The sequence below is a fragment of the Odontomachus brunneus genome, unplaced genomic scaffold, assembly GCF_010583005.1.
Source record: "Odontomachus brunneus isolate Ranch 3 - 2012 unplaced genomic scaffold, Obru_v1 Obru_scaffold_030, whole genome shotgun sequence".
Taxonomy (NCBI): Eukaryota; Metazoa; Arthropoda; class Insecta; order Hymenoptera; family Formicidae; genus Odontomachus; species Odontomachus brunneus.
In genome coordinates this window covers 1,140,546-1,165,643 of record NW_022639480.1, presented here as the reverse complement: position 1 = coordinate 1,165,643, position 25,098 = coordinate 1,140,546, and the positions used below count along the sequence as shown (strand labels likewise).

Sequence of the window (25,098 nt, the reverse complement as noted above, 5' to 3'; positions counted from 1 at the left end):
AGAGAGAGAGAGAGAGAGAGAGAGAGAGAGAGAGAGAGAGAGAGAGAGAGAGAGACAGAGAGACCGTGCGAGTACTTTGAAATTAATTTAAATTTAAATTCAATGTGCAACTTAAATTCACTTTAGAATCAGCTCAAAAGTTAAAATTAACCGTGAGAGTAGGAGAACATACGCGCGTCTATTTCCACTAAGCCACATGGTGCCTGCCTATCTGCTGCGCGGGCATACACTCGCGTCGGACAAATGTATACGCGTGTGGCCTGTCGTCGTGAATTTCGCAGGCGTGAATCTCGCGACAGGGACGCACTTCTCACCCCTGACGCATCCTTACGGGGCTCACTTTGCCAGCTTCGGCTATTAACCGCGTCTACGAGACGATGTAACAGCGGCGTACGGCCGTTTCATTACGGAGATCATTAACGCGGGCCGGCACGTATATGCCGAAATTTAAAATGCACGAGATCTAAAACTCAGTTAATAAACGCATTTAGTGGCGGTAAAACTTCTTGTTAATGGCACGCTCGGCTTTATATACATCTTGCCGCGCGAAGTTCTCTCTCGCAAAGCAACCAAGTTACCTTTTACGTCGCCGAAACAATGTGGGATTTAGTATTAGGCACCTCGAACAAAGAAGACTGAGATAAGAGCGCTCTCGGCGTGTCTTAAAAATCAACTCACCCTCCATTCTCTTTTTCTCTCTCTCTCTCTCTCTCTCTGTTTCTGCATTATTAAGTATTATCGTGTAATTATATACGAAAATATATATCTGCACTCTTCGCTAAATTTAAATATCTTTGTTGATAAAACGTGTGATAACTTTTAATCCTTTTATTTCTGATCTTAATATTTTAAGTCTACTTTGATATTCTAAAACTTAAATAAATTTCCTTTAATTCTATTTAACTTACTGACTTTGTCAAGAAGTTTTCCTTTTAAAACCTACAATTTTATATTTTCTACCATTTAAAGACGCTTCAATTTACATAAAAATGGTGTTAAAAATTCATACAAATAGAATAATTTTCAAGAAAAATCTATCATTAGCTAAAGCTAAACTGATCAGTTGCTACTGACTAGAATTTATTAGTCAATAAATATAAAAAAATAGTTGGCAATATTTCTTGGCCAGTTATTAGCCAGAAACTAGGTAAAAAAAAAAGTATACCTAGGTAAAAAATATACCTCTACAATCATCATAATCATATGAATGAATTTACACGTAAAAATACTTTATACCTTCTGAAACTCGAGTTTCACATTATTTTTATATCGAATAATAAAATATAATATTTTACAATATATATAAAATCGAACAATAAAATATGACAGAATTTTATGCAAAAAAAACTGACTGTGCCATTATTAGCGAAGCAAAAACATCGTCTAGACTATGAAATTAACCAATAATCAAAAATCCTATATATTACTGGCTACGAAGAGGTCTCTTTTTACTCGGCCACCCGACTCTTTAAAATGTACGAATGCAAAAAACTTCAGGTAGAGAGTCAGGCTAAAATTTCGATTCGGGAAAATTCAAGATGTTAAAATTATTGCATGTAAAATCGCTTTTGTTCGTCGCTCCAGCGAACGATACCATTCCGCGTAACGCCGTGAATAAACCAACCCGTGAATTATCGACTGATAATTTTCTCCGAATATGTTGCAGCTCTACCGCAAGAAAGGCCGATGATAACCGGCGAGGAGAAGGTGTACGCGAGCGGAGATGTGCTTGCGCTGAATTGCACCAGCGGCAAGTCCCATCCTGCCGCGCAACTAAAATGGTTCGTTAATGGCCAGCAGGTGAGCGACTGCTTTCAGACATTCTTTAAGAACCACTTGTCGTAGCATCGGAGAAGCAGCGACGGCCAAAGTAGAAGACGTTAAACCACCGTCGCCGTCAACGTCGTTGTAGTGGAAAATATTCAACGCGTCACTTAAGTTACTCGCGTTGCTAACGTAGACGGTTAATGCGAACGAATATGGCGCGCTAATACGGACAACTAAAGTATTTAAGCCAAGTATTTAAACCAAGTAAAAATGAGACAGTCCTGCGATCGATGCCGTATTATCGTAATGTACTCAAGTATGTCCATTAATTCTCGCTCACTGACACTAGCTTATCAAGTTTTCGCGAAATCTAGGTGTTCGATAACGGAGGAGCCGCAATGTAGATTAGATCAAATGGATGAATAATGAACAAAAAATTCCCTTAATATTTTGCGAACAACCACGTAAAAATTTTGAGTTTTAATCTAAGAAGATTCGTGAATGATCACGCAGTTAGCCAGACTGTGCTTTAATAGAACTCGAATTTTCCAAAGGAGCAATGACAAATCGGCATAAATAAACGTCAAAGAGAATGCTTTTGTTTTATATCGCTACATCGACTCATTAACGAGCCATAGTCATTTAAAACCGCAGTATCGGCGTCAGACTTGGCATTAACGCCAGACTGAGCGTGCCACCTACTGTTGCGCACTGACATACTATCCTCATCTAAAGCGAGATCAACGACCGCGTGATCGAAGCGAACACGTGACCGAAGCGAGCACGTGGCTGGAGCCACCACCCTTGCCGTTCAGATTCTTGACCATCTTGATTCTGATACACGGAGTGACTTAAATGATTTAAATGTCCGAGCGCTGATAGAGGGCGCAGATAGAACTCGTTACATCGAATAGAAGAATCAAAATTTGCAAACAACCACGATCATTTTTTGGATGCTTATTAAAGAAAATATTGGTCAGATGCGCGCGACATGGCAGAACATGGCTCTGCGGAGTAGCCTGATGAGACACGTCTTGGGTTTGAATGTTTCCTAGCATCGGGGAAAATTGGATGATAGCGAACACTTGTAGTTACTTGTATTTACTAAATCAGGAAACAAGTCAAGAAGAAAGGCATGCCTCCTCAGACTTCCTATTTACAGAGACTTTCGTCCCACCCATTTGGGTGTATCAATCGGTCAGTTTTCTTTGATGCTAACTATCGCGCTACACAATGATACAGAACTTTTCTACTCAGTTTGAACGGGTTTCTAGACACCCTTTGTATCGAATATCGAAAGCATGCAACTTAGCGCAGCACGTAAGCGGCGCTGGAAACTGCGTGACCGCGCGTTGGGGTTAGGGTAGCGTTATAGAGGTATTGGCGAAGGCCAGCGGACGAACGAGGATGGCTGAGCACGGAGCTGGGCGGAGGAGGGAGGGAGAGGCGAACGGCAAGCCGGTTTCACAGTAAGCCGACTGAGAGTTCGGCCGCGTCGCAGCGACGCGGCTCGATTTCATCGCAAGCAACGGCAACGCTTGATGAGCCAAAGCTCCAATTAACGGCCGACGAAACGGATCCCCGTTGCAGCTGCACCGACCGGCCACTACCACCACCCCCGGCGTCGGTGTTCAGCACCGGAAGCCTTCTAATGCGCGCCACGGATCGCTGATGCACCGTGGTTTCGCTCTCCTTCTCCTCCGCACCCTCCTCGTACCCTCGGATGCCGAACTTGCGCTCGCAGAGCCTCGCGGTGAATATCGCGAGCGTGTCGGACGAAAGGTCAAAAGCGCTCGCTGTCGGGAGATAAGTCGAGAGGAGAAAGAGCCGCGCGATTCTCGTCAGTGGCTGCGATGGAGAATTTCATCAATTCGTTCGTCGTTCCGCGGCACAAAGAAACTCCCGACCAGATATTCGCGCAATGAGAAAGTCTTCCGCCTGAATCGTTACTCACATAGACTTTTCATGGTTACCACGACGCGCGATAATCTGTGACGGAGACTACTATTCTTTCAATTGCATCCATAAAGCAAATATATCGCACTGAATTTTCATATTAAATTTTTCACATGACGTTATTTTGAGCCAAGTTCAATCATTCTTTATGCATATTTCTTTCGTATTTCTATCTCGTCAACCTACATGATGAATATCACGTTAACTATTCGTAAGAGACGTAACCTTTTGCTGTCAAATTTAGATATGACTAACCTGTATAGGTTACCAGAATAGACTTTTATAATCTTCACGACGTGAAACAATCGGTGATGGAAACTTTACAATTATTCCAATTGCATTTGTGCATTATAAATCGACTAGCAAAGCCAAATTGACGTACACCTGTCTATCTGGGTATCCCCTTGTCGCGCAGTGATCCCCGTGAATCCGGAAGCCTAGCTTATTTCCTTACAGCGGCGCGGCCAAAGAGCTTTGCTTCGTGTTTTGAAATCTGGCACGCATAGCCCGCCGTTCGTTCGTTCGTTCGTTCGTTCGTTCGTTCGTTCGTTCGTTCGTTCGTTCGTTCGTTCGTTCGTTCGTTCGTTCGTTCGCTCGCTCGCTCGTTCGTTCGTTCGTTCGTTCGTTCGTTCGCTCGCTCGCTCGCTCGCTCGCTCGCTCACTCACTCGTCATCGCTGTCTGTTTTTCACAAGAAGAAGAAGCACGCGATGAATCGAGGGCCGGAGAAGAAGGGGTGGCACGCTCTATTCTACGGGATTTTTATTTCTCTCGTTTCACGTTATTATTACAAAGTTTCCGTTCTCCCGCCACGTCACGAATAATTCAATCCTCCTATCGCTCGGGGCCGCCGGAGCTTCTATCGCATGCATATTGATGTATCGTTATCGGCGCCGCCGATGGAAGAAAGCGCGGACATGCGCGCGCCCCCGGCTTCGTGCGAGAATAAGGAATAAGCCCGATCAAATCTCCGACGCGGGAGGACGAGCGCTCGATTTTCGGTCGCGGCGAGAGTCCGCATCGCAATTATACTTATTCCGCCGAACGAGTTCGGAACGCTGATATCGATCCGAAAGGAGGAAGATGTCCAACTAGTTACGAATTGAAGACGAATCGAGGACGCGAGGAACACGACTGACTCGCGCGCCAAGCAAGAAACCGTGTGTGCTCGCCGGTGCATTCACACCTCCCGAATTAAAATTCGAACAGCACGAGCGAAACCACTAACGTGACCGATGTTTCCCCCCCTCGACACTTTCTGCGGGGAATCATAAGTTCACACCGAAAACGCAAACCTACACACGAGACCATTCAATTTCCGCGACGACGGCCGCTGTTCACCACGTCGTTTGGCACGAGCGACCGTCGCTGGCGAAAGGCGCATGGCGGAAGCACGCGGGACGCGTTCCTAAATTGAAATTTTAGCTCTACTTTGGACGAAAGTAGAATCAAAATTTTGACTTGGTTTAAGCTGAGAAGTGAATAAATCGCGTAAAGCGGAAACACTTGCCGACGAGAGAGCCAAAGATTACGTGTAATGAGCAAAGCTCCTTCTTCGAGGTCTCATAGTGAATCACATACGGTGGCGGTAGCGGCGACGCCGAAACTTTCCCCCTTATCTTTTGGATTCCGGTCTTCTTCCTTTTCCGCGGGAACGCACCTCTCCCCCTTCCCTTCCCTTTCCTTTGCTTTCCAACCTTCCTCCCGCCCCGCCGTCGCTTTTCTTCCGAGAAAACTTCGCAACGCTCCCAACGACGTCCATTAGAAGTTGCGCGAGTTTAGTATAGCACTTAACAAGTAATATTGTTTCGGAAATGTTCGTGTCGCGAGACTCGAAAAACCTGTTAACGCGAGCCGAGTAATCTCACAGAGGGAAAAAGTTCGATCGCTCGGCAACTTAGTGAGTGCGTCGCGGATAAGCGGCATAACGAGAGAATCATTGTCATAAAATAACGGGGATGGGAGGGGGGGAACCCGAGTCTCTCTCTCTCTCTCTCTCGAAATATTGGTCCTATGTTAAATCTTGAATTCTACAACGCAGCAGGGACTAAATTAGCAAAGTATAGGTTTAACTCTAATGATACGATTTATTCCTACTCTGATTATGTCCAAAATTTTCCTTTTCGCTCTCTTTAGCATCAAAATAGATTATACTATAAGTTCCAGAATATTAAGATAAATGTAAATAATGAAGCTAAAAATAGGATCAAAATTTTGACTCAGAAGAAGGCGGCCATAACGCGATTAGACGCTCCTCCCTCTTTCTTTCCGCGACTTGTATCCGCTTGACAAATGAAATAATTTAATTGTTTTAGCGTTGCAAACGGGCACGTGCATATCGCTATTAATAACTGCTGCATTATTCAGCTGCGTGGTGGCGCAGCTGAGGGGAAATTTTCCCATTCCCTTCAAATAATTTCACGAGGGAATAATTTCGCCGGATAAATATTCATCGTTAAACGCGCGTCAGGCGTCGTGTCTCCGCCAGATAATTATTAAATGAAATGTTAAGAGAGAAAATTGAAAATACAACGCTCTTTTCCCGTGTCGGTATCCCAGACGCGCGCGCACGCAAAAAAGAGATACAGTGTCTCGCGCGGTAATCGTCGAGGATTATAATGACGGCGAGGAAACGCGACGAGACGACTTCTAAATCCCTTAGCCTCGCAATAGCGACTTTTTCAACCCTTTCAAAGACGCCAAGTGTCGTCCTGTAAAAATGCCGCGGCAAATGGCGCTCTGCTCGTCATGCACCGGCCGAAATCGCGTACCTTTATGAATTATACCGCTATAAGAGAGAGTGATCTACGTCGTTGCGACTCCACGTTGTTGTAGCGCCGCACTTGGCTCCACGACGAATATTATGTCGCCGTCTGCGGCGGACGGTAATGGATCGAAGGTGATTTTGCGGGTCCTAATGAATTCTTTTTGACCGAACGCGACATTAGACGGCGGGTGGTGTTGAGAAACGAGTTTTCCTCGAAGCGTAGTTCGCGTAGGACGGCTCATATTCCGGGCTAATCGCCGGCATTACACCAATTAGTTTTTACGACGATCTCAAGTGCCGCCGCGGCTACCACAGTCTCTTTCTACGCGAGAACGTAAGCCGCGCGCGTACATATTTGTTTACGACGGCGATAAAGCCATTACAGTAGAAAACTACCGCACCGCGACCAAGAATCGCAAATTGTGGCGGCGATATCGGCAGCAGCATGCAAAGTAACGAGAGAGAAAGCACACTTACTTCCCTTACCTCCAAAGTAGGATCTTCTCTAATCGGAATGTGCCATTTTGTGCGTTCTCTGCTATTTAGAAGCGTTAAGTAGGCTTTCGGTTTCTGTGTATTGAACATAGGGAAGACGGGCGAGTTGAGATAAGTTGATAAAATCAATATTTCTTTAAGAGATTTTTAGGTCAAGTAAGCAAGGATTTCCATAGGATAAACTCGAATAAGATTTCAAAGCCATAGGGTAAACTCGCATACTTTTTAAAAATGCAAAAAAATACATTTCTTATTGTTATTTCTTAATAGCGTTTGGCACATTACTTCACTGAAGCCTACAGTACAATCAGAGTTAAAAGGAAAATACTTCAGTGAAATTATTTACTACAAAAATATCAAAACATGAGCATTAGCCATCTTACCTAAATTTTTAAGATAAAATGGCCATAAGGAATAGATAACCCATACATATTTTATGTTCAAGATTTTGTACCTGTTATTTTATAAAATAATGAAAAAAACATAATTTAACATATGCATTTTAATATAGGATATTTAATATTATTTGTGAAAAATATAATACACATATAAAATAGAAATCTCTATTACAAAATTTAAATTCTAAATCAAATTTTTGATCAAAACATATTGCACATAGCAATTACTGTAATATTGAAAGTAATTTTTGAAATATAACGACTTTTGTTTTATAAATATTAGAATGATAGCCATTTTATCCAAAATGTGAGTGAAAGACGGTTATAATAGTACTTATAAACAAATAGTGAAGACGAAAATAAAAATGCATGTTATATTACAATTTACATACCTACTTTATGTATCTAACATTGATTGCGATAGCTTAACTGTAATTTATTTGACGTTACAGCAAGTTTTAGTGGACACATGAGAAATTTTACAGATAGTCGAAAGTAAAAATGTAATATTTATAATCTTGCCGTTTTCGAAAAATGTTTTCGCTCATGCACTACGATAAATATCGATTATCTTTGTGACTGATTACACAAACGCAATGTTTTGCAATTATTAGAGAAATTACAGCCTATGGCCATCTTTCCGATATGGCCATCATACCCGAGTTTACCCTATCTGAGATATTTAAAAATCTTGCTCGCTTAATTCTATAATTTAGAAAATAACAGAAATTATCAATTTTGCCGAATTTATCGTGGTAGCTAACTGATCTCCCCTACACTGATTCTTCAGAATGTATATATTAGAAAGTTTAGGTCAAAAGTGGAAGACTTCGATTCGTTGTTTATAGGAGCAAACTACTCTTTTTCGCGAATGCAGAAAAGAGAGATGTCGCGATATTACGTCTACTCTTCTTGTCGACTGCATACATATACACATTGTCGGCAAATCGGAAAGAGAAAGCGAGTCTGAGGACGGCAACGGATGCAATCAACAGGATCAAAAGAGCGGCCGGAGTCGGGGCGAGCGCGCGCGGCTCAAAAATGATTTAATCCACTGGCGTTTATTTCCTCCTTATCCCGTCTCTGTACTTTTTATCAAACGCGCCGCTACCAACTGCCGGGTGACAAGTGTTCAGAGATAAGTACCATGGCTACGACGCAAGAAAAGGGACGGCGAAATTGCATCGTGCCTCTGCACAAAGTAGAAAATATGCACCGCCGAATGCACGGCGGGGGAGCGCATCATGAAGCGTATCTCGCGCTATGTATTATATACAAAAGAGACTAGCGCGCGCGTGCGCTTGGTAACAAAATCGGCCCGGAGTCACTACAGAATTCATAAGCGACCGAAGGAAGCGCAGAGGGCGGGAGGGTGAAAGAGGGAGGGAGGAAGAGAGACGGAGAGAGAGAGAGAGAGAGAGACAGAGAGAAAGCATCGAAGCTCGTCGATAATACGCCAGCCGAAACGATAGCCGCTGAAATATTTCGACGCATAGCTCGCAGCGCGTCCGCCAGGATCTTCGCGTCTCGTTCCTGAGATACCGGACTTGTCGTATCATCAGCATTCTTCTTTCGCTCGGCGCTTATCCGACGTTGAAAGGGGAGGTCGCGCGTCACAGACCACCCTCGACAACATTCAGACGACGCGACGGGTCCGCCCTTTCCGCCCCATCTGCGTGGCGCGGCAGTCTCGCGATTTCGTTACCTTAATTACGAAATTCTGCGCTTCAAACGAGCGTCTCGCGTCGAAACTTTCAACGAAGTTTGCCCCGTCAACTTTCGCACGTCCGAGGCCGTTGCCCGCCTTGATGCACCGCGCGACTTGCCCCTTTCCCCCTCGACGCACACGCCGAAGTTTTTCGCTCGCGCGACTTGCCGCGCTGCTCATCCTCTCGCGCGCGGCCGAAGAAATATTCAAAAGTCCGTGCTGCGCACGCTCGCGCAAACTTCGCCCCGCACGTGCGCTCGCGCGCAAAGTGCAGTCACGGGGTGGTTTATTAATAGGAGGAAGCGCGACCCCTCTCGGAGTCACGGCTTTCGAAGATAAACGGGAAAATAACGCCGGTTGGAGTCGTACGTACACGCACGCACGCATACACCCACATGTGCACACACATACACACCTACACGTACGAAGTACGATTGGGGTGAACGCCGGGAGAGTGGCCGGGGATGGCTGGAAAGACGGCACGAAGCAAGCGAGTAGAATTGTGTCGCTACTCGGGAGGAGTAGGAGAGAAGCGGAAGGGAGAAAGGTGGAATTCCAGTCGCATAAAATACGACATACTGCATAAAGAACTCGAGGACTTGAATTTACAAAGCGACATGCGCGCGCCGCGTACATCCAGCCCCGGCGGTAAGAACTCGGAAAAACACGACATTACGGCGAATCTGACGGATGGGTTTTCGTCTGTCACGAGAGTATCATTTCTCGTCTTCGCCCTTGCGAAGATAGTTCTCTCTCTCTCTCTCTCTCTCTCTCTCTCTCTCTCTCTCTCTCTCTCTCTCTCTCTCTCACACACACACACACACACATATATGTCGAGAAAACTTCGCGAACGACAAGGGTTACTACAGATATCCTCCCCCGTCTCATGCATCATTTATTGAAGTTTGGCGTCCCCTTTTTAACGGCGCGGCCACTGCAATGTTCGCCGCGTCTCATATAATAATGAGAACTTCATCCGCAGTGCCGGCGTTGTTTGCCAACACGCCTGTTTACATTTAATTCCATTTCGACACGATAGCCCGTAATCAAGTTCGCGATAATCTCGAAGCCGCCGCGCCGATATTAACTTCGTCTCTAAACGATATTTGTTCGCTTCGCTCCGCCGTGCACGCGATACAACGTGCGCGGCCCCCGCGCAGAATCGGTGCAATCACGTCGGAACATCGGACGAGTTGCATTACCGCCGTTCCCCCATCCCCCTCACTGCGCCCCTCTCCCTCCCCCTACGCCCGTAACGTCGCATTTACTCTTCTCATTTCGCCCTCCAAGTCATTGCGTCCTCCGATTGCGACGTAACGATGCACCACCACCGGACGCGCATTGCCGCCACCATGCACGCTCATGTTTCTCTCTCTTCCTCTCTTTATCAAGATTGCCAGGAAATAAAGCATCAATTCGAAACACCTAAAGCACCACATTCCGCCAATCTCAAAGACAAATGTGTCACGCAGCGCCAAATTCGAAAAATACTTTGGAAACTTGAAAGTCAGCTTACGATACTTGGTAATATTCGCAAACCGACGTTGAACAAGCGGCAGTGTACAAATTTCAAAAGATAAGGAAATTATTCAATTGTGTCGGCATCTATTTTACTGTCAAAGACATTTGCGATATTTATACACGCGGAGAGAATATTGTAGCAAAAATTATAGTGCAATTTCAGTAGTCCAAGAGTAGATTGGCGCTGTTACCAAAAAATTATAATAAAACATAGTAAAAATGACTATGACTAAATGTGATAACTCTTACTACATTTAATTTACATAGTAATTTTTACTATGTTTTATTATAATTTTCATAATAACGTCAGTCTATTTCCGACCTCCTAAAGTTACATTTTTGCAACAATATTCTCTCCGTATGGAGAAGGTTAAACGTTTTGTAATATTAAAACTAAAAGTACCATCCACTTTATATTACAGCCACGTTTCGCGTATAATTATTATTTATTAGAATATAACCAAAATTTGCAGTTATTATCGATAAATATAAATTATTCATAATATGTAATACAAACCATGATTACGTAATATGTAATCATGATTTTATTGACATTTCAATAAAATTAAATATTGATTTTAATGTGAAGCTCATAAAACTCGATCGAAATTGATTGATAGATAACAGGAAAATACTACAATATATTCATAATTTCGCAGTAGTTTCTGTCTGATAATAAAGAGAGAGATTCTCTCTTTTTAAATTCTCCCAACTTGAATCGAATTCTAACGTCGTGAATACCGGCTCTAAACCAATCCTCTGAAACGTCACTTTGCGCCAAATTCTGTTCTCATTACACCGAAATTACGTCAAGCGCAAAAATAAAAATTTTGTGCACTAACTCAACATGTCAAAGGGCCACTTTGGCGGAATTACGCCGACCTGGCAACCCTGCTCTCTCTCTCTCTCTCTCTCTCTCTCTCTCTCTCTCTCTCTCTCCCCTCTCTATCTCTTTCGCGAGAAGTCGCTCTCTTTATGATTTACCGGGCACGTAATTACCATGCACGCGTATCCTTGCCACCTGTGCTTTGGATTTATGTTATCCTTTCTTTTTTCCTTTTCAGCAGGGAGGAATCACTTGCAGCGCGAATGAGAAGCTCACGCTCGTTAACGCGCTGAATGATCGAAGGTAACGGTGTTTCCCCCCGTTAGCGAGAAACAAGCAGTCACCTTATTCCTTAATGGACAGATTTTTCCGCGCCTCCTGGTTCCCTTGAGCCTTTCCGGATCGTTAGTCGGGGGTTAGTTGGCGAATTAATCGCGACTGGCGCAAGTGCGATCGAACAAATCGACGCGACCGCGAGAGAAAAATGTGTTCGCAGCAAGGCGGCTGTGCTCGCCTCTTTCATTCATATTTCAAGCTTGCGACGCGACGAATCGGTAGTTCCACGCCCGACGTCGGAAACGTCGCGACAAATGCCATTCATCCTTCCCCGATGCTGGAATCGGAAAGTTACTTCCAATGCAATTGGATTCGATCGTCGCGCGAGAAACGTTGCTCGGCGAGCGACGGTGGTTTTCTTCCGTCGTTCTTTTTTCATTTCTCCTCTCTATCCTCTCTAGCTATCTATCTCTCTATCTATCTATCTATCTCTCTCTCTTTCTCCCCAGGTGAAGCCCGATTCAGAAATGATGTTTGAACAGCACGGACTGTTGTCGACGATATCGAGTCTGCTGCTTGAGCTGAAACCGGGTCATCTCGCCAGCGACAAGATAAACGTCAGGTAATTTCGCTCTCTTTACAACGTAGTATATTTCCGTCGTTCGACGGCCGTTGCTTATGGCACCTCGGGCACCCCAATAAATATACAACGCCCGGCCGCGGCGCAAGCACCGGTCCGTTTTACGCGAATCCCGCGCTATGGGCCGCGATAATTTTACCCTTCCGTCCGGCCGGAGAACCACCGCGCTAACTCCGCACACCATGATCGAATGTCTTGTTACAGGTGCGAGGCGACGGTGCGATCGACCCACGACATCGACGAGCCGTTCGTCGACACGCGCAACACCGAGGTCTTCGGTAAGTCCACGTGAGAGCGCGACACAATCGATACGATTGGCGATACGACGACGACGACGACGACGAGCCGGGGGAGCATCACGGAATCGCACAGAAATAACGATTATCGGTGGCATCACGCCGGAGAGACGTCACGCTCTCCGCCAACCATTGGCCATTTTTAGCCGGAAAAATAAATAAAAAAAGCTTACAAAGTCACGCTCGTAAAAAAGCAACTAACAAATTCGGAGCGAAATTTAGCACTCAACTAGGACTTGCGACTTTCGTCTATTAGGATAGAGTTAGGTTGGGGTTAGCTCGTTTCAGACGACCCTACTTTCAGCTTCACTATACCATTCAACACTTATTTTGACGATAAAAAAAGTGAAAAGGGAAATTTCGGACACTATCAAAATCAAAGTAAGAATAAATTTACTTTACTAACTTTACTAACTTAGCTCCTACTGCGTTATAGAATTCAAGGTTTAATATAAAGCCAAAAACTCGGCTCAGCAGAAAAAATTTTTTAAGTTTGATCGTTAAGACTCGTCTACGCGGAGTGAACTTGACGCAAGTTGAAGTAAGAAATAAAAGTAACTTATTTTGTTCACGTCCCCCTATATTCTAACTCCCTTACGCCAGAAGTAATTTCTCTTGAATGAGCGAGCTAGAATGTAGATGTAAGCGAAATAAATTATTATTTCTTACTTATTCTCTCTACAAGAATATTATAAACCTTCGTCGAAGAAAGAGTTAATTCTACGTAGTGAGCAGCCGCGAAATTTTATTCTTATTTAATATTCTTGATTGAAATGTTAAAGTTTGATACTTTCGGTGAACTTCTGACAAATTTGCAGATATATTCCAACTCTTGAAGTATTTGAACAAAATAACATTTACTTGCACGCAGTATGTATTTTTCTGTGTGTACACTCAGAGAAAAGATATCTAAGAGATAGAAAAATATTTGTATTCGCGCGGCGAATACTAACAACTGATTTACTTATAGTAAAATAATTATTATAGTATAATAATAATTAAAAATAACTATAGTGAGTAACAATTTTACTTACAATAAAGTATAAAATATTTTTTTCATATAAATATCAAAAAATACAAATTTTCAACAAAACTTTAGACTTTTCATGAAAGCAATTGTTTATTCTGTCCAAATAAAAGAATTTAGATTTAAGTAAATATTTTATCAGTGCGTCCGCCGAATACATATTTGCTATTCTTTTGGATGTTTTTTCTCTCAGCGTACCTTCGCTAACAAGACATGACGATTAAACAATAGTCGTCCACACACAGCGCGAGCGTTTGCTAAATTACTCATAAATATAAGTAACGGCCGTACAGTTCTGCAATACGGGAATAACAAACCGCGGTGGACAGGCTCGAAAAGAGGAATCTTAATTGCCAACGTGCATCCCCGTAGCCGAGCGCGGCGACAGAGGGAAATTACGTCGCCGTTACCCGGGCGGACTTCGATTCTCCGTCCGCGACAGCTTCGATTACCGATATCGCCTCGTTCGCTCGGCTCCGAGGGCGGCGCGACCGCGCTCTCGAGAAAATTTACATGCTTTATTATTTCCCAGCATGGGAAATTAGCGAGGACCGCGCGAAGGGGGACGGCGGGCCCCGAGAGCGAGTCGGGCGAGTCGAGTTGGTGGCTGCTGGCTCTCCCGTGGGGGTGGCGCGCTGCGCGGAGAAATTAAGACAATAATTTACAACCGTTACCACCTGCTCTCGTGCAACGCCTGGCCCGGCTCTGCACCTGCAGCTACTTTAACCTTTCCGCCTCCTCCCCTCGCCTATCGTATTCGCCGACGATCGCGCGTTCGTTACCGTCCTCTAATTCCTACTTAAATTAGCTCCGACCGCTCTTCGCTCTTCTCACTCCGCCGCAGCCGGGGCTTTCTTTCTCCTCCTAGTCCTTTCGCGGAAGATCAGAGGTGCCGATTATGAGAACGACCCGACGGTCGAAATTTTAACCCTACCGTCGACTTGAACTTTCTAACATCTATCCTGAAGGATCAGTGTACGTTTATTAATCCTAAATACGAGTAAAACTTACGCTGGTCAACCTCTCAAACCATTATCCCGTTTTTAAAAACATGTATTTAGGTTTTTTTATTATAACTTTTTTCAACTTCATTGAATCGCAGAAGCTTTCATGGATTCATATTCCTCGACGGACTTTTAAAATCGTTTGAAACAAAGCATTGAATTTTGATCATTTTTACGGAAGTTGCGTGCAAATGGAAATGCGTTGGATGAAATTTACCCTACGTTTACGTAACTTTTTGATATTTAAAGTTCTAGGGTCAATACACATGAAAACAGATCCTACTTAGCATCTCTAGATGGCAGAAAACGTGCAAAATGTTGCTAGTAGCTTCTAGGGAGGATCTCTTGACAAAGTCAGGAGGTTAAGTAGAATCTGAAGGTCGATTCAGAGTATCAAAGTAGGCGCGTCAAGTGGAATATTGAGGTCGAAAGAAGGAAGGAACAAAAAATTGGACTCGGGCAGCTGCCGTGATACCAGCAACGGCGATAAACGCGAAATTACAGACGCAACGAGCGCGTGCGGAAACGCTTCGTTTCCTCGTGGCGATGGTTGACACGACGGGAACTGGCGGGCAAAACGCGGCCTGCGCGAATCAAGGGATACGTGATTCATCAGATCGTACACACCGGCGGTGTCGGTCTGTCGGTCGGTCGGTCGGTCGGTCGGTCGGTCGGTTGGTCGGTCGGTCGGTCGGTGTACTCACATTCCCACCAGAGTTTCGCCCGCGTCGCGGCACAGCCGCAACGCGATTAAATATTTATCAACTAATCCCTCGCGTCACGCAATTCGAGTTACGATAAGAAATTCACGATTCGCGCGGCGTTACAGCGCGAATGTGGGCGAGCGCGTGTGGGTGTCAATATGTATCGCGTGAGTTGCACACACCGCGATAATGCCATTCAACCCGCCGTGTGCGGCATTCAGCAATCATAAAGGACAAACGGGTTTATCCGTTTCCGGATCAGGTTCCAGCAGCTTGACGTTTATCAGCTCGGGATTTCGTTAGCGCTCCCGCGATTTTCGTCTCTCTGACTGCGCTCGACTTTCCGTTCGATTTCCACGATCGAAATGAGGAGAGAGAGAGGGAGAGGGAGGACAGAAACCTGTGCGAGAGCAGCGGTGGGTGTCGCGGGTCGTTGCACCTTCATCAATTGCGATGTACGCGACATCGCGTTTCATCCGGTATCTCTATCTCGATCGCTTCTGCGGGGATTTATCGAGGTCAGACGTGGGGACCAAAGAGAATATACGTGGGTCGTTCAAAAAGTACGTGATCTAATACAGAGACAGCGCGAATTTGGCCAAATCTTCGTATTTCAGAGCTTTATTAAGTTAACTATGACCGTGCAGAGTGAACTGTCGATTAGTTTTTGTTCGACAATGTGCCGAACTGAGCTCTGCGAGCGATTGCTTCTACGTTTCGTCACACCAGCAAAGACCGAACTGCTTCATTGTTCCTCGCACCTCTTGTAGCGCGATTTCGCCGTACAATCTAAAAGATTGACTTTTAACAACGATTTATAACCGTCGGTGAAACCTGGGTCTATTACTTTGCTCCAAAAACAGAAAACAGTCGAAACAACGAACGCATAGAAACGCTCGAGGCATTCGCACGCATTCGCGCACTATCAAACAAACACTAATCGACAGATTATTTTATGCTGTCATATCTAATGCTCAATGCTTAATCTTATGCACAATCTATTAAAGGATTGAAATATAATGGCAAAGATTTAACTAAATTCACGCGCTATCTGTATCAGATCACGTACATTATCAAACGTCTCACATATTCGCGGGAATCAGAGACCTTTTTATCCCTCTATTTGATTCTATATGATACGTTAAAAAGAACATGTGACGCATAATAAGAATACGGGAATCTGACATCGTTAATGTTAATCTGGTCTCTAAATGAGAAGTGAACTAAGTTTAACTTGATAATAAATGAATAAAATATAGAGAACTTAAGGGGATGCTGGAGCTGAAAACTTTACCGACTAAATACTGATATTTTTCTGCAAAGTTTATATCGTATTGGTTGTACAGAATTAAATGCTTTTGCAGTGAAAGTACGTGCAAAAATAGAGCATTGCTCAATATGTGACAAAAATACAAAAGAATTTTAAGTGTAAAATCTCAAGCTGTCAGCGTAATATTTGCCTGATTCAAATGTTCCGCAGCTTGTATATACTGAATGTGGATGCTTCAAACAGACAAATTTTCAAGAACATTGCTGTACCCTGAATTCAGAATATCGGACAAATTTGCAGAAAGATTTTTGTACATGCATGCTTAGGTTCTTCGCTGAATATTGTAAAATAAAGCAACACACATTTACGTAAAGTCCAGTGCCCACGGAACGTGATTTGAAGTTGTTTTCCTTGCCATGCATGCCGCTAAGTTCGTTCTTAGCGAGAAATGTAGCTTTCGGCGTGTTCCGTCGCGAGTTTGACGGTTAGTTTTTCCAAACAAATTCGCTGTTATTTTCCAAGCGTGTTACTAAAATTTGAACTGGCAAATATAGTGCAATTATATGACTGACGTCAGCTGACATTCGGTCATTCTGATCGCACGGATCGTATCGGGATCCAAATCACGCTCAATGGACATTAGACTTAAGTTCTGCGTTAAGTTTCTACAAGAAATACGAAGAGGATAGCGTGATTGCGATCGTCCCGACTTTTTCGAATTCGTCATTGGCTTCAGTAATGCCCCTTGATATGCGCGAAATGCTTACAGACACGCAGGACACCTGATCACGCCGCGAGAAAGCTGGTTTCCCCGTCGATGAGGATTCATACTAATATTATTCGTCCGATGAACCGTAAATCACGACGCTTTCGTCGGGGCGCTCGTTCGCACGCGGCGCGACACGGCGACGGCAATATTTCATAGCGATGTAAGCAGACTATTTTTCGTGGGAACGCGCAGACATTCGTACAGTTGACCGCTCGTTGAAATCGCGATAGCTGCCAAAAGAGGAGACAGAGGGGAAAGGAGGACGAAGAAGAGAGAGAAAGAGAGAGAGGGAGGGACGTTTGCGCGGGCGCGGTGCACTCTTCGCCCGGAGCGTCGCGCCTCGATTCGGGTCAATTTTGTCGGAATGAGCCGGCAGCCGATCGACCGACGATTCACACCGTTTCGGGCGCGTATCTCTCTTTTATTAGGGCCACAAAGGTAATCATCGATTTACCACATTTGTACACGATTGACCGGCGGCAAAAAAAATACGTCGAAAAATACGCGGCCGATGGAACACCCGCAGCGAGAACGACGTGTTTCCTGTAATTTGCGGTACGTTATTACGGGCCGCGCAATCGCGTTTTTGTAAGTTGCAATCGGCCGGCGCTATTGTTGTTGCTGCAGCAGCCGCAGCTGAAATATCAGCGTTAAGATATCGGAAACAGCGGCGTGCAATTCACAACGGCGCGGACCACACGACGTAACGGAGAGCATAATCCACGTGCTCGTGACCAAGACCGCTAAGATAATCGACGATTAATTGCGTTATTGCGTATTGATCGAGCGGGTGACACGCCGCACAGCGGGGACAAATGAAAGTTTACTGTTCTAAAATCACTGCAAACCGATCGAGACAAATGTTTTTTCGAAATTAATCGTGAATTCTTCAAAAGAAACTGTGGAGCTCGGTTTCTAAAAAAGCCTGCGCATACAGATACGAACCAGCATAGATAAGAATATCGTTCTACTACTAAGAAAAGCGATCAATGCATTTTTTTTTTAAGTGATAGTTATCTTTAACAAGGAATACTTTCTCGATAACAGTCTTAAAATATACTTGTTACAAATTTGAAAAGAATTGAAGAAAATTGTCACACGAAAAAAGCAGTACGATTTGCCCAGATATAAATTGTGACTAATCAGATTCAATACTGAATCATTGGAATGACCAAATTTATGTGCGAGCCAGCCATTATTGTTTACTCTTCTATGAATACTTTATATCCCACAAATAAAGTATTATTCTATGAACTTTATATGCCACAAGTAAATTTTCGAGCATTTTTTTCTTAATGCATGGCTTGCGGATATATATAAACTTATGAAATACTCGAAGCGAGTAACATTTACTCGAATGCCATATGTAGTATTTCTCCGTGTGCGGTGTGTCGCACAAAACACGACACGTTGATACACACCGGGAGAGAAGAACGATTAATCTCCCCAAAAATTATAGTCGTTTCCGACGCCAAGCATATCTTTCTGCTGTTCTAACAAAAAGGGTAACAGCTACAATATGCATATAAAGTGCTTCTACCGGCTGTAATTATTTCACTGTGCAATCGTAGTCACAGATACACAAGATACTTGCACCGAGTCGATATTTTGATCCTATTTTTGAGTCTCGATATGCGATTTAACGCCTATTTTGATATTCCGCATCATGAAGCCTGCATCAATCTCTTTTAATTCTATTCTATCTATTATTACGTTGTAAAGTTCTCTTTTAGAAACCTATAAATGATATTTTATGTATATCGCCATTTACAGGCGTTAAATGGGATTTCGATTTCAACCCGTGTTAAAACCGACTCTTTAGAATATACGACAAATGTTAAAAAATTCAGGTTGAAAATGGTGCCAAAATTTCGATTCGAATTCCCCCCTTTTCTCAATTCATGTGTGTGCATGCGGTAACGACCCGCATAGAAATTTTTTAGTATTTTACCCAAATGCAGGTTAGATTCCAATCAGAGCGCTTAACTTTGTCTCAAAATAGATTAAATATTATCTTATTACGATATCAATTGAGAATATCATTCTTGTTCCAAATATGGAATATATATTCTCTGTCAAGAATTAAAACGGAAATGTCGAATTTTTTTTAATATTTCCTGCATCAGTTTTATTGTAAATAATATAAATGTTTTCTCCAACTTATATTATGCCATGTTAAAACGTAAAATAATTAATTTTCGTTTTATACGTAATATAAAACATATTTGTATATCTGAGGATAATTTGATGATTTCATATATTTGCAAGTTAGAAGAATTTGTCAGATACTTATATATATTTTTTAGTTCTTTCTTAGTTCGAACGCCTCTTATTTTTTCATAATGATTTCTTTTTGCAAACACTTTGAGTATTCACTCTTTACAGATGTGTCTGTATGTATACTTGTAACGAATAAATATTCAAGATGTTTCATATATTTTGCTCGATTTTAGTTTAAAATGTAAAAATTAGGAAAAATTTTTGGAAAAACGTTAGGGATCCTGAGTCGAAATCTTGATTCTTTCTCTCTTTCTACTTTTAGTCTTATTATTCCATTCAACGCCTATTTTGACACTCTAAAATCTACGTCTTCTATTTAATTTATTCGAGTCGAAATTTAAATTCTATTTTCAGTCTTACTATTCTATTCAACATCTACTTCGATATGAAGTCTATAATACATCCTATTTTGATGCTAAAGGAAGTTAAAAGGGAAATTTTGGATATCATTAAAACCAGAGTAGAAATAAATCGTATCGTTAGAATTAAACCTACTTTACTAACTTAGTTCCTACTCCGTTGGAGAATTCAGGATTTAATATTCAGGGTCAAAAGTTCGAGATGACCAAATGGGATCTGTGTTATTGTGATTTCCCACTTAGATTCGCATGTTTAAAACATTACACTTCTAACCGGAACCTGCATAGATTTCCTATCCAGAATCTATTTTATTATTATTTTATTATTGGGACTGGATCCCAATTAAGTCCTAAAGTATTTTCTATGCGGGATTACATCGCGTTAGCAACACGTCGTCGTCAAATTTACCGGGGAGAAGGAGGGGGCAGCAGCCAGTGAAAATGGCATTTCTTGGCAACAATGCGACGGCGATTGCCAGCGGCCGTGTTAGAAACGTAAACGTAATTTTCGATCGGACCGCGACGCGATTTTTGAGAATGCGCCGCGGCGCCGCGGCGCGCCACGCCGTGACGTACGTACGGTACACGCGTAACGATTCATGCGTCGCGAATGCGAGAGCAACGAGAATAATCAAATGCGCGTTAGCCGCACGCCGTCGCGTCACACGCCGCGCGCAATACAAATCCCCGTGGGCGCAAGGGAATTACAATGCATATAATACGCGACATTTGACTAGCTCCGCGGTATAACTACGCCATTGTAAGCGACAAACATTTCGGTGCATACAAACGCGGCCTAGTTGGCGCGCGAGAGCGCGCAATGTTTTGCCGTTATACGCCCCGTCTGGCCGCGCGTCTGGAAATATCGAGTCATAAGTTCGCCCGATCCCCTCCATTGTTGGCCAACGACATTGGCGAGGGAGGAGGGGCGAGCTCGAGGGGGGATTCGAGCAAAATCTCACCGCGACGAGAATGTTTCAGCCCGTCCGCCCAGACTTATTCAATTTCGGGGATTAATGTCGGACGATTAGCGCGGTAACGAGCTCTTGCGCGCACGCAGCGGAAAAAGAGAGACGCTCACCCCCTCCCGCCATCTTTTAATCCGCAAATAATTCGCGAGTGCACTCAGATAATGGGCAGCCCGCACGATAATCCACCGGCGTTGTAACGCCTGTCGTAATCATAACCCACCACTTACCGCACGCGTTTGGAAATTATCGAGAATGGCCATTATGAGCGCGAACGAAACGCGAGGAGGAGTCCGCGTGCTTTTATCGTCGCTGGATACTCCGCCGAATGGTACTCGGCCTAATTGCATAAGTGGGCCTCCGAATATCGACCGGGCGCGCACCGCGAGCTGAGCGTTGCACGACACGGTGAGGTAAAAAGGTAAAAGAAACAAACGCGAAGGGGGCAACGAACACGCGGGGCTAGAGAGCTTCCGTGCGCGGGCGAGAAAGAAGCGAAGAGAGAGGAAGAGAGAGAGAGAGAGAGAGAGAGAATGAACGGGGGAGAGAGCGCGAGGGGGGAAGAGAAAACGAACAAACGAGACGGCCAATGTCGGACGATGGAGTCACGCCGGGCGTACGCGAGCAGGGGAAGAGAGGACAGGTAAAAAGAGGCAAGGCAAACCGGAAAAGACGTCGAACGACTCGAAGAAATTGCTCTTAACGATCTTCGATTTTCTCGTTAGGCGGAATCGTTCCTGGAAGCGCCCTACGCGGCGTCGCTACGCCTCCTGCATTTACCGTCGAGCCATCCACCTGTACAGCTCAGCCTGCCACCCCTCCGCCAACTATCAGTTTTCTTTCTATCAACGACCACCTCCAAACGACTCTCTCTCTCTCTCTCTCTCTCTCTCTCTCTCTCGTTTTTTTCCTTCTTTCCTCTTTCTTGTCCGCCTTCTCCCTCGGCTGCCTCCACCGTCGCGCGACTTCTCGAATTATCCCTACCTCGTTCCTGCTTCCTTAACCCGGTCGTGGCCTTAACTCGGTCACGGCGTCGTCAATCCCGCCAATCCGACTCGGCCAGCTTTAATGCATATTAGCCAAACGGCACGAGTTAAACGCGTCGTCTTCGGATCTCTTCGTGATTTTGCTCTTACACTTTTTATTACGTTGTTAACGCACGTTCGCGCGAAAGAGAATGACAGCGCACTTACTGCGCGCGAGACGAATGAGTTGATTAATTCACGACCGCGCACAAGACGGACCTTCGCACAAAAGACACACAATTCGATGAGAAAGTTACACACGCTCCTTCGCCATAATGAGTCCCATCCAATATTTAACAAGTTCTACACACGCGTTCCGAACACCGTCGACGCAAAGATTAATTATGAAGCCGGGGATTTGACGTAATCGCCGGGAGTAATTTTTATATCGCCCATTCTTCAGTCGCGGTGTGTGTAATACACTCTATAAAAAAAATGAGGCCGACAAATCGCGCAAGTGTGGTCGCCACTGTTTCTCTCCGCGCGACCCCGTTAATCGTTCGTCCGGTACAAATTTAATCAGGCATCAGCAATAAATTGTTTAGCGGCAGCTTGGCTGTTGCTGGCGTATGACGATTAAACTCGCGCCGAGGAAATAATTGATTAAAACGGTATATGTATAAGAAAATATAACAGATGAAATAATATGATAAACGGCGACAATGGACGAGAACTGAAAATGAGATAGAATTTAAATGAAAGTTCGTCTGGATGTGAGGTGTGCGTGTATGTGTGTGCGGCTTGTTCTCCTCTATTGTTTTTCACAAAAATCGCGACAAGGATACGAGGGAACGTAGAGACGGGTTAGCTACCATCGTACTTGTGTACTTCTCCTTCGGAGCGTTTCGTCCAGAATGCACGCGGGGAGAAACAACACTATATACGCGCGTAATTTTATTCTTTTCAGAAAGAATACCGAAACGTAGCGAGTATGGGCAGCCGACAATAGCTCCGGCTGGGTTATGTCATATCGGCGGCTGATATTGTATTTCTCTTTATATTTCCGGAATGAGTTGAATGCCGTTCCTTTCGAAGCGCGCGCGCGCGCGCGCGCGCACGCACGCGGCAGAAATACCGCGCACGTTCGTTCGTTCGTTCGTTCCCGGCAAAAAGAGAAAGACCGTGGAATAACTCGGAAAAACTGTATCGAGTGGTTAGACGATTTTCAGTGGCTCAATAGGACCCTCGAGTTATGTCATATGGATGACTGGTATTGTCTGCATGTTTACACCGCCTGAATGGCGGCTACATTGTTTCGCTTTGCATGCGATGTATGACGGTCAAGTTGTCACACACCCGCGATTTCGCTATTTTCTGACGTAGCGAGAGTGCGCCAGACTCCCGTCTCGTTTTTTTGCCGCGAACTAGCCCGCGGCGAGGCCGCTATCGGATTATTTCGTGACATTTTTGCCACGATCACGATATATTTAATGCGTCCGAGAAGAAGCGAAAACGTAGCCTCCGGAGCTCATTGAAATTCGAGAATCTATTTATACCGCGAGAACAATTACGTCGCTCCGAGAGACAGCGGTCCCTCGCTATAAACGACGCATTCATGGCGTACGCCACACTCACTTGCATTAACAATGTAAGCAATATTCAATAATTATTCGGACAAAACACAACATGATCTCCACCCACGATCAATATTATCGTTAATTGTGTAGTAATTTTTCGTATTTTCGTTATTTATATTATTGAGAATAATCATGTATAAGAAAAAAAAAGAGTAGTCGCTTTTCTTAGCGGTGGAATGATATGTTTCCATGTGGGTCGATTTCACAACACGAACACGAACTTGTATAGATCTACAGAAATGCAACAATAAAAATAGCGGATAATAATGGTGCAATTCGCCATGCATGGCACCGAATACTGACTCGTTATCTCGACAATACCCCGACAAACTTCTATGCGCAATTTTTCCGTTAAAAGATGTTGAGAGGCGAGTCGGCACGGGGAAGTTATCGGTATTAAGAATGCATAGCAGAACGGTGTAAGAATAAAGAGAACGTTTGCCGAGTCGTTCATCTCGTTACGAGACATACCTGAAAGTTACACGTTTCCGGCCAAACTGCCGCTGTTCCGAAGGAAACCAGCTCACCGAGTTATCTCGAAACGCTCGCGCTCGCTATGGAGGTGAATACGAGCGCCTGACATATTCCGGGATCCGTCCGGAAGAAATCCACGGCCGGCAATTAGCCGTTACGCATCAGCTTTCACCTCACCGCGCGCAAATCCCCCTTATCCCTTTAATTTATTAAATAAATATCGCGCTGAATTTTCCCGTCCGTCGTGTCGATCCTCGAGCTTCCAACCTCGCTCCCGGGCGATCGAGATAACAACTCAATGTCATGATTAACAACGCGCTGTCACTCGCGCTATAACCGCAATCTTTCTGCCGCGAGACGAGAAGTCAATTGTCCGTGAAAGAAACAGCGGCGAAATATTCAAAGGACTTATATATGACGGTGACAGAGAAAGGGGAATTATTATTACGCGCGATGCGCGCGTGGGTGTGACGCGAGAGCAGCAATGCGTTCGCTCGCGCGATAATCCTCCTCCGAGCGACAAAGAGATAAATTATCGGGTAATGCCTGCAACATCGCGATAAACCACGAGCTGTCGGTTCTCGGATATTCCAATGACGCGGCATCTCTCTCCCCTTCCTCCTCCCCCTCGCCCTCCACCCCCGACTCGATGGAGACAGAAGAACGAACGGGCAAGCTCTCCCTCTAAAACTTTCTTCTCATTTATTTGTGTTCCAGTTCAAGGCCACGCCAGCCTCGCGACAGCCTCGCTACCTCTGTTGGTAGTCACGTTGCTGTTCCTCCTGCGACCGGTGTAGGTCCTGCCTAGTCGAGACGACTGTGCTGGCACGAGCGGAGAGAACAGGGGGAAGACGGACCACACGGAGGAAAACGAACGGCGAGAGGCGGAGACGGACGTTTCGTAACGAAAGACAATCATACCTTACTGCGGAGCGAACCGTCACGGCGAATCGAGGATCACGCGTCATGGAGCCTCCCTCCCCCCCCCCCCCC

The 25,098-nt window shown here is 44.5% G+C and overlaps 2 protein-coding genes across 3 annotated transcripts in view; one reads left to right on the top strand and one right to left on the bottom strand.

The window, feature by feature from the left end:
- The window catches only part of LOC116843131 (cell adhesion molecule 2-like), a 136,108-nt gene extending 111,016 nt beyond the window's left edge, over window positions 1–25,092 (top strand). For both annotated transcript variants that reach the window (XM_032813239.1, XM_032813237.1), the window contains exons 6-9: window positions 1,667–1,800; window positions 12,222–12,334; window positions 12,557–12,630; window positions 24,823–25,092. In XM_032813239.1, the coding sequence (XP_032669130.1) occupies window positions 1,667–1,800; window positions 12,222–12,334; window positions 12,557–12,630; window positions 24,823–24,902 (401 nt within the window). In that variant the 3' untranslated portion in view covers window positions 24,903–25,092. The remainder of the gene's footprint in view (window positions 1–1,666; window positions 1,801–12,221; window positions 12,335–12,556; window positions 12,631–24,822) is intronic.
- The window catches only part of LOC116843126 (tyrosine-protein phosphatase Lar), a 754,320-nt gene that overhangs the window by 623,421 nt on the left and 105,801 nt on the right, over window positions 1–25,098 (bottom strand). The gene's annotated exons all lie outside the window — the stretch shown is intronic.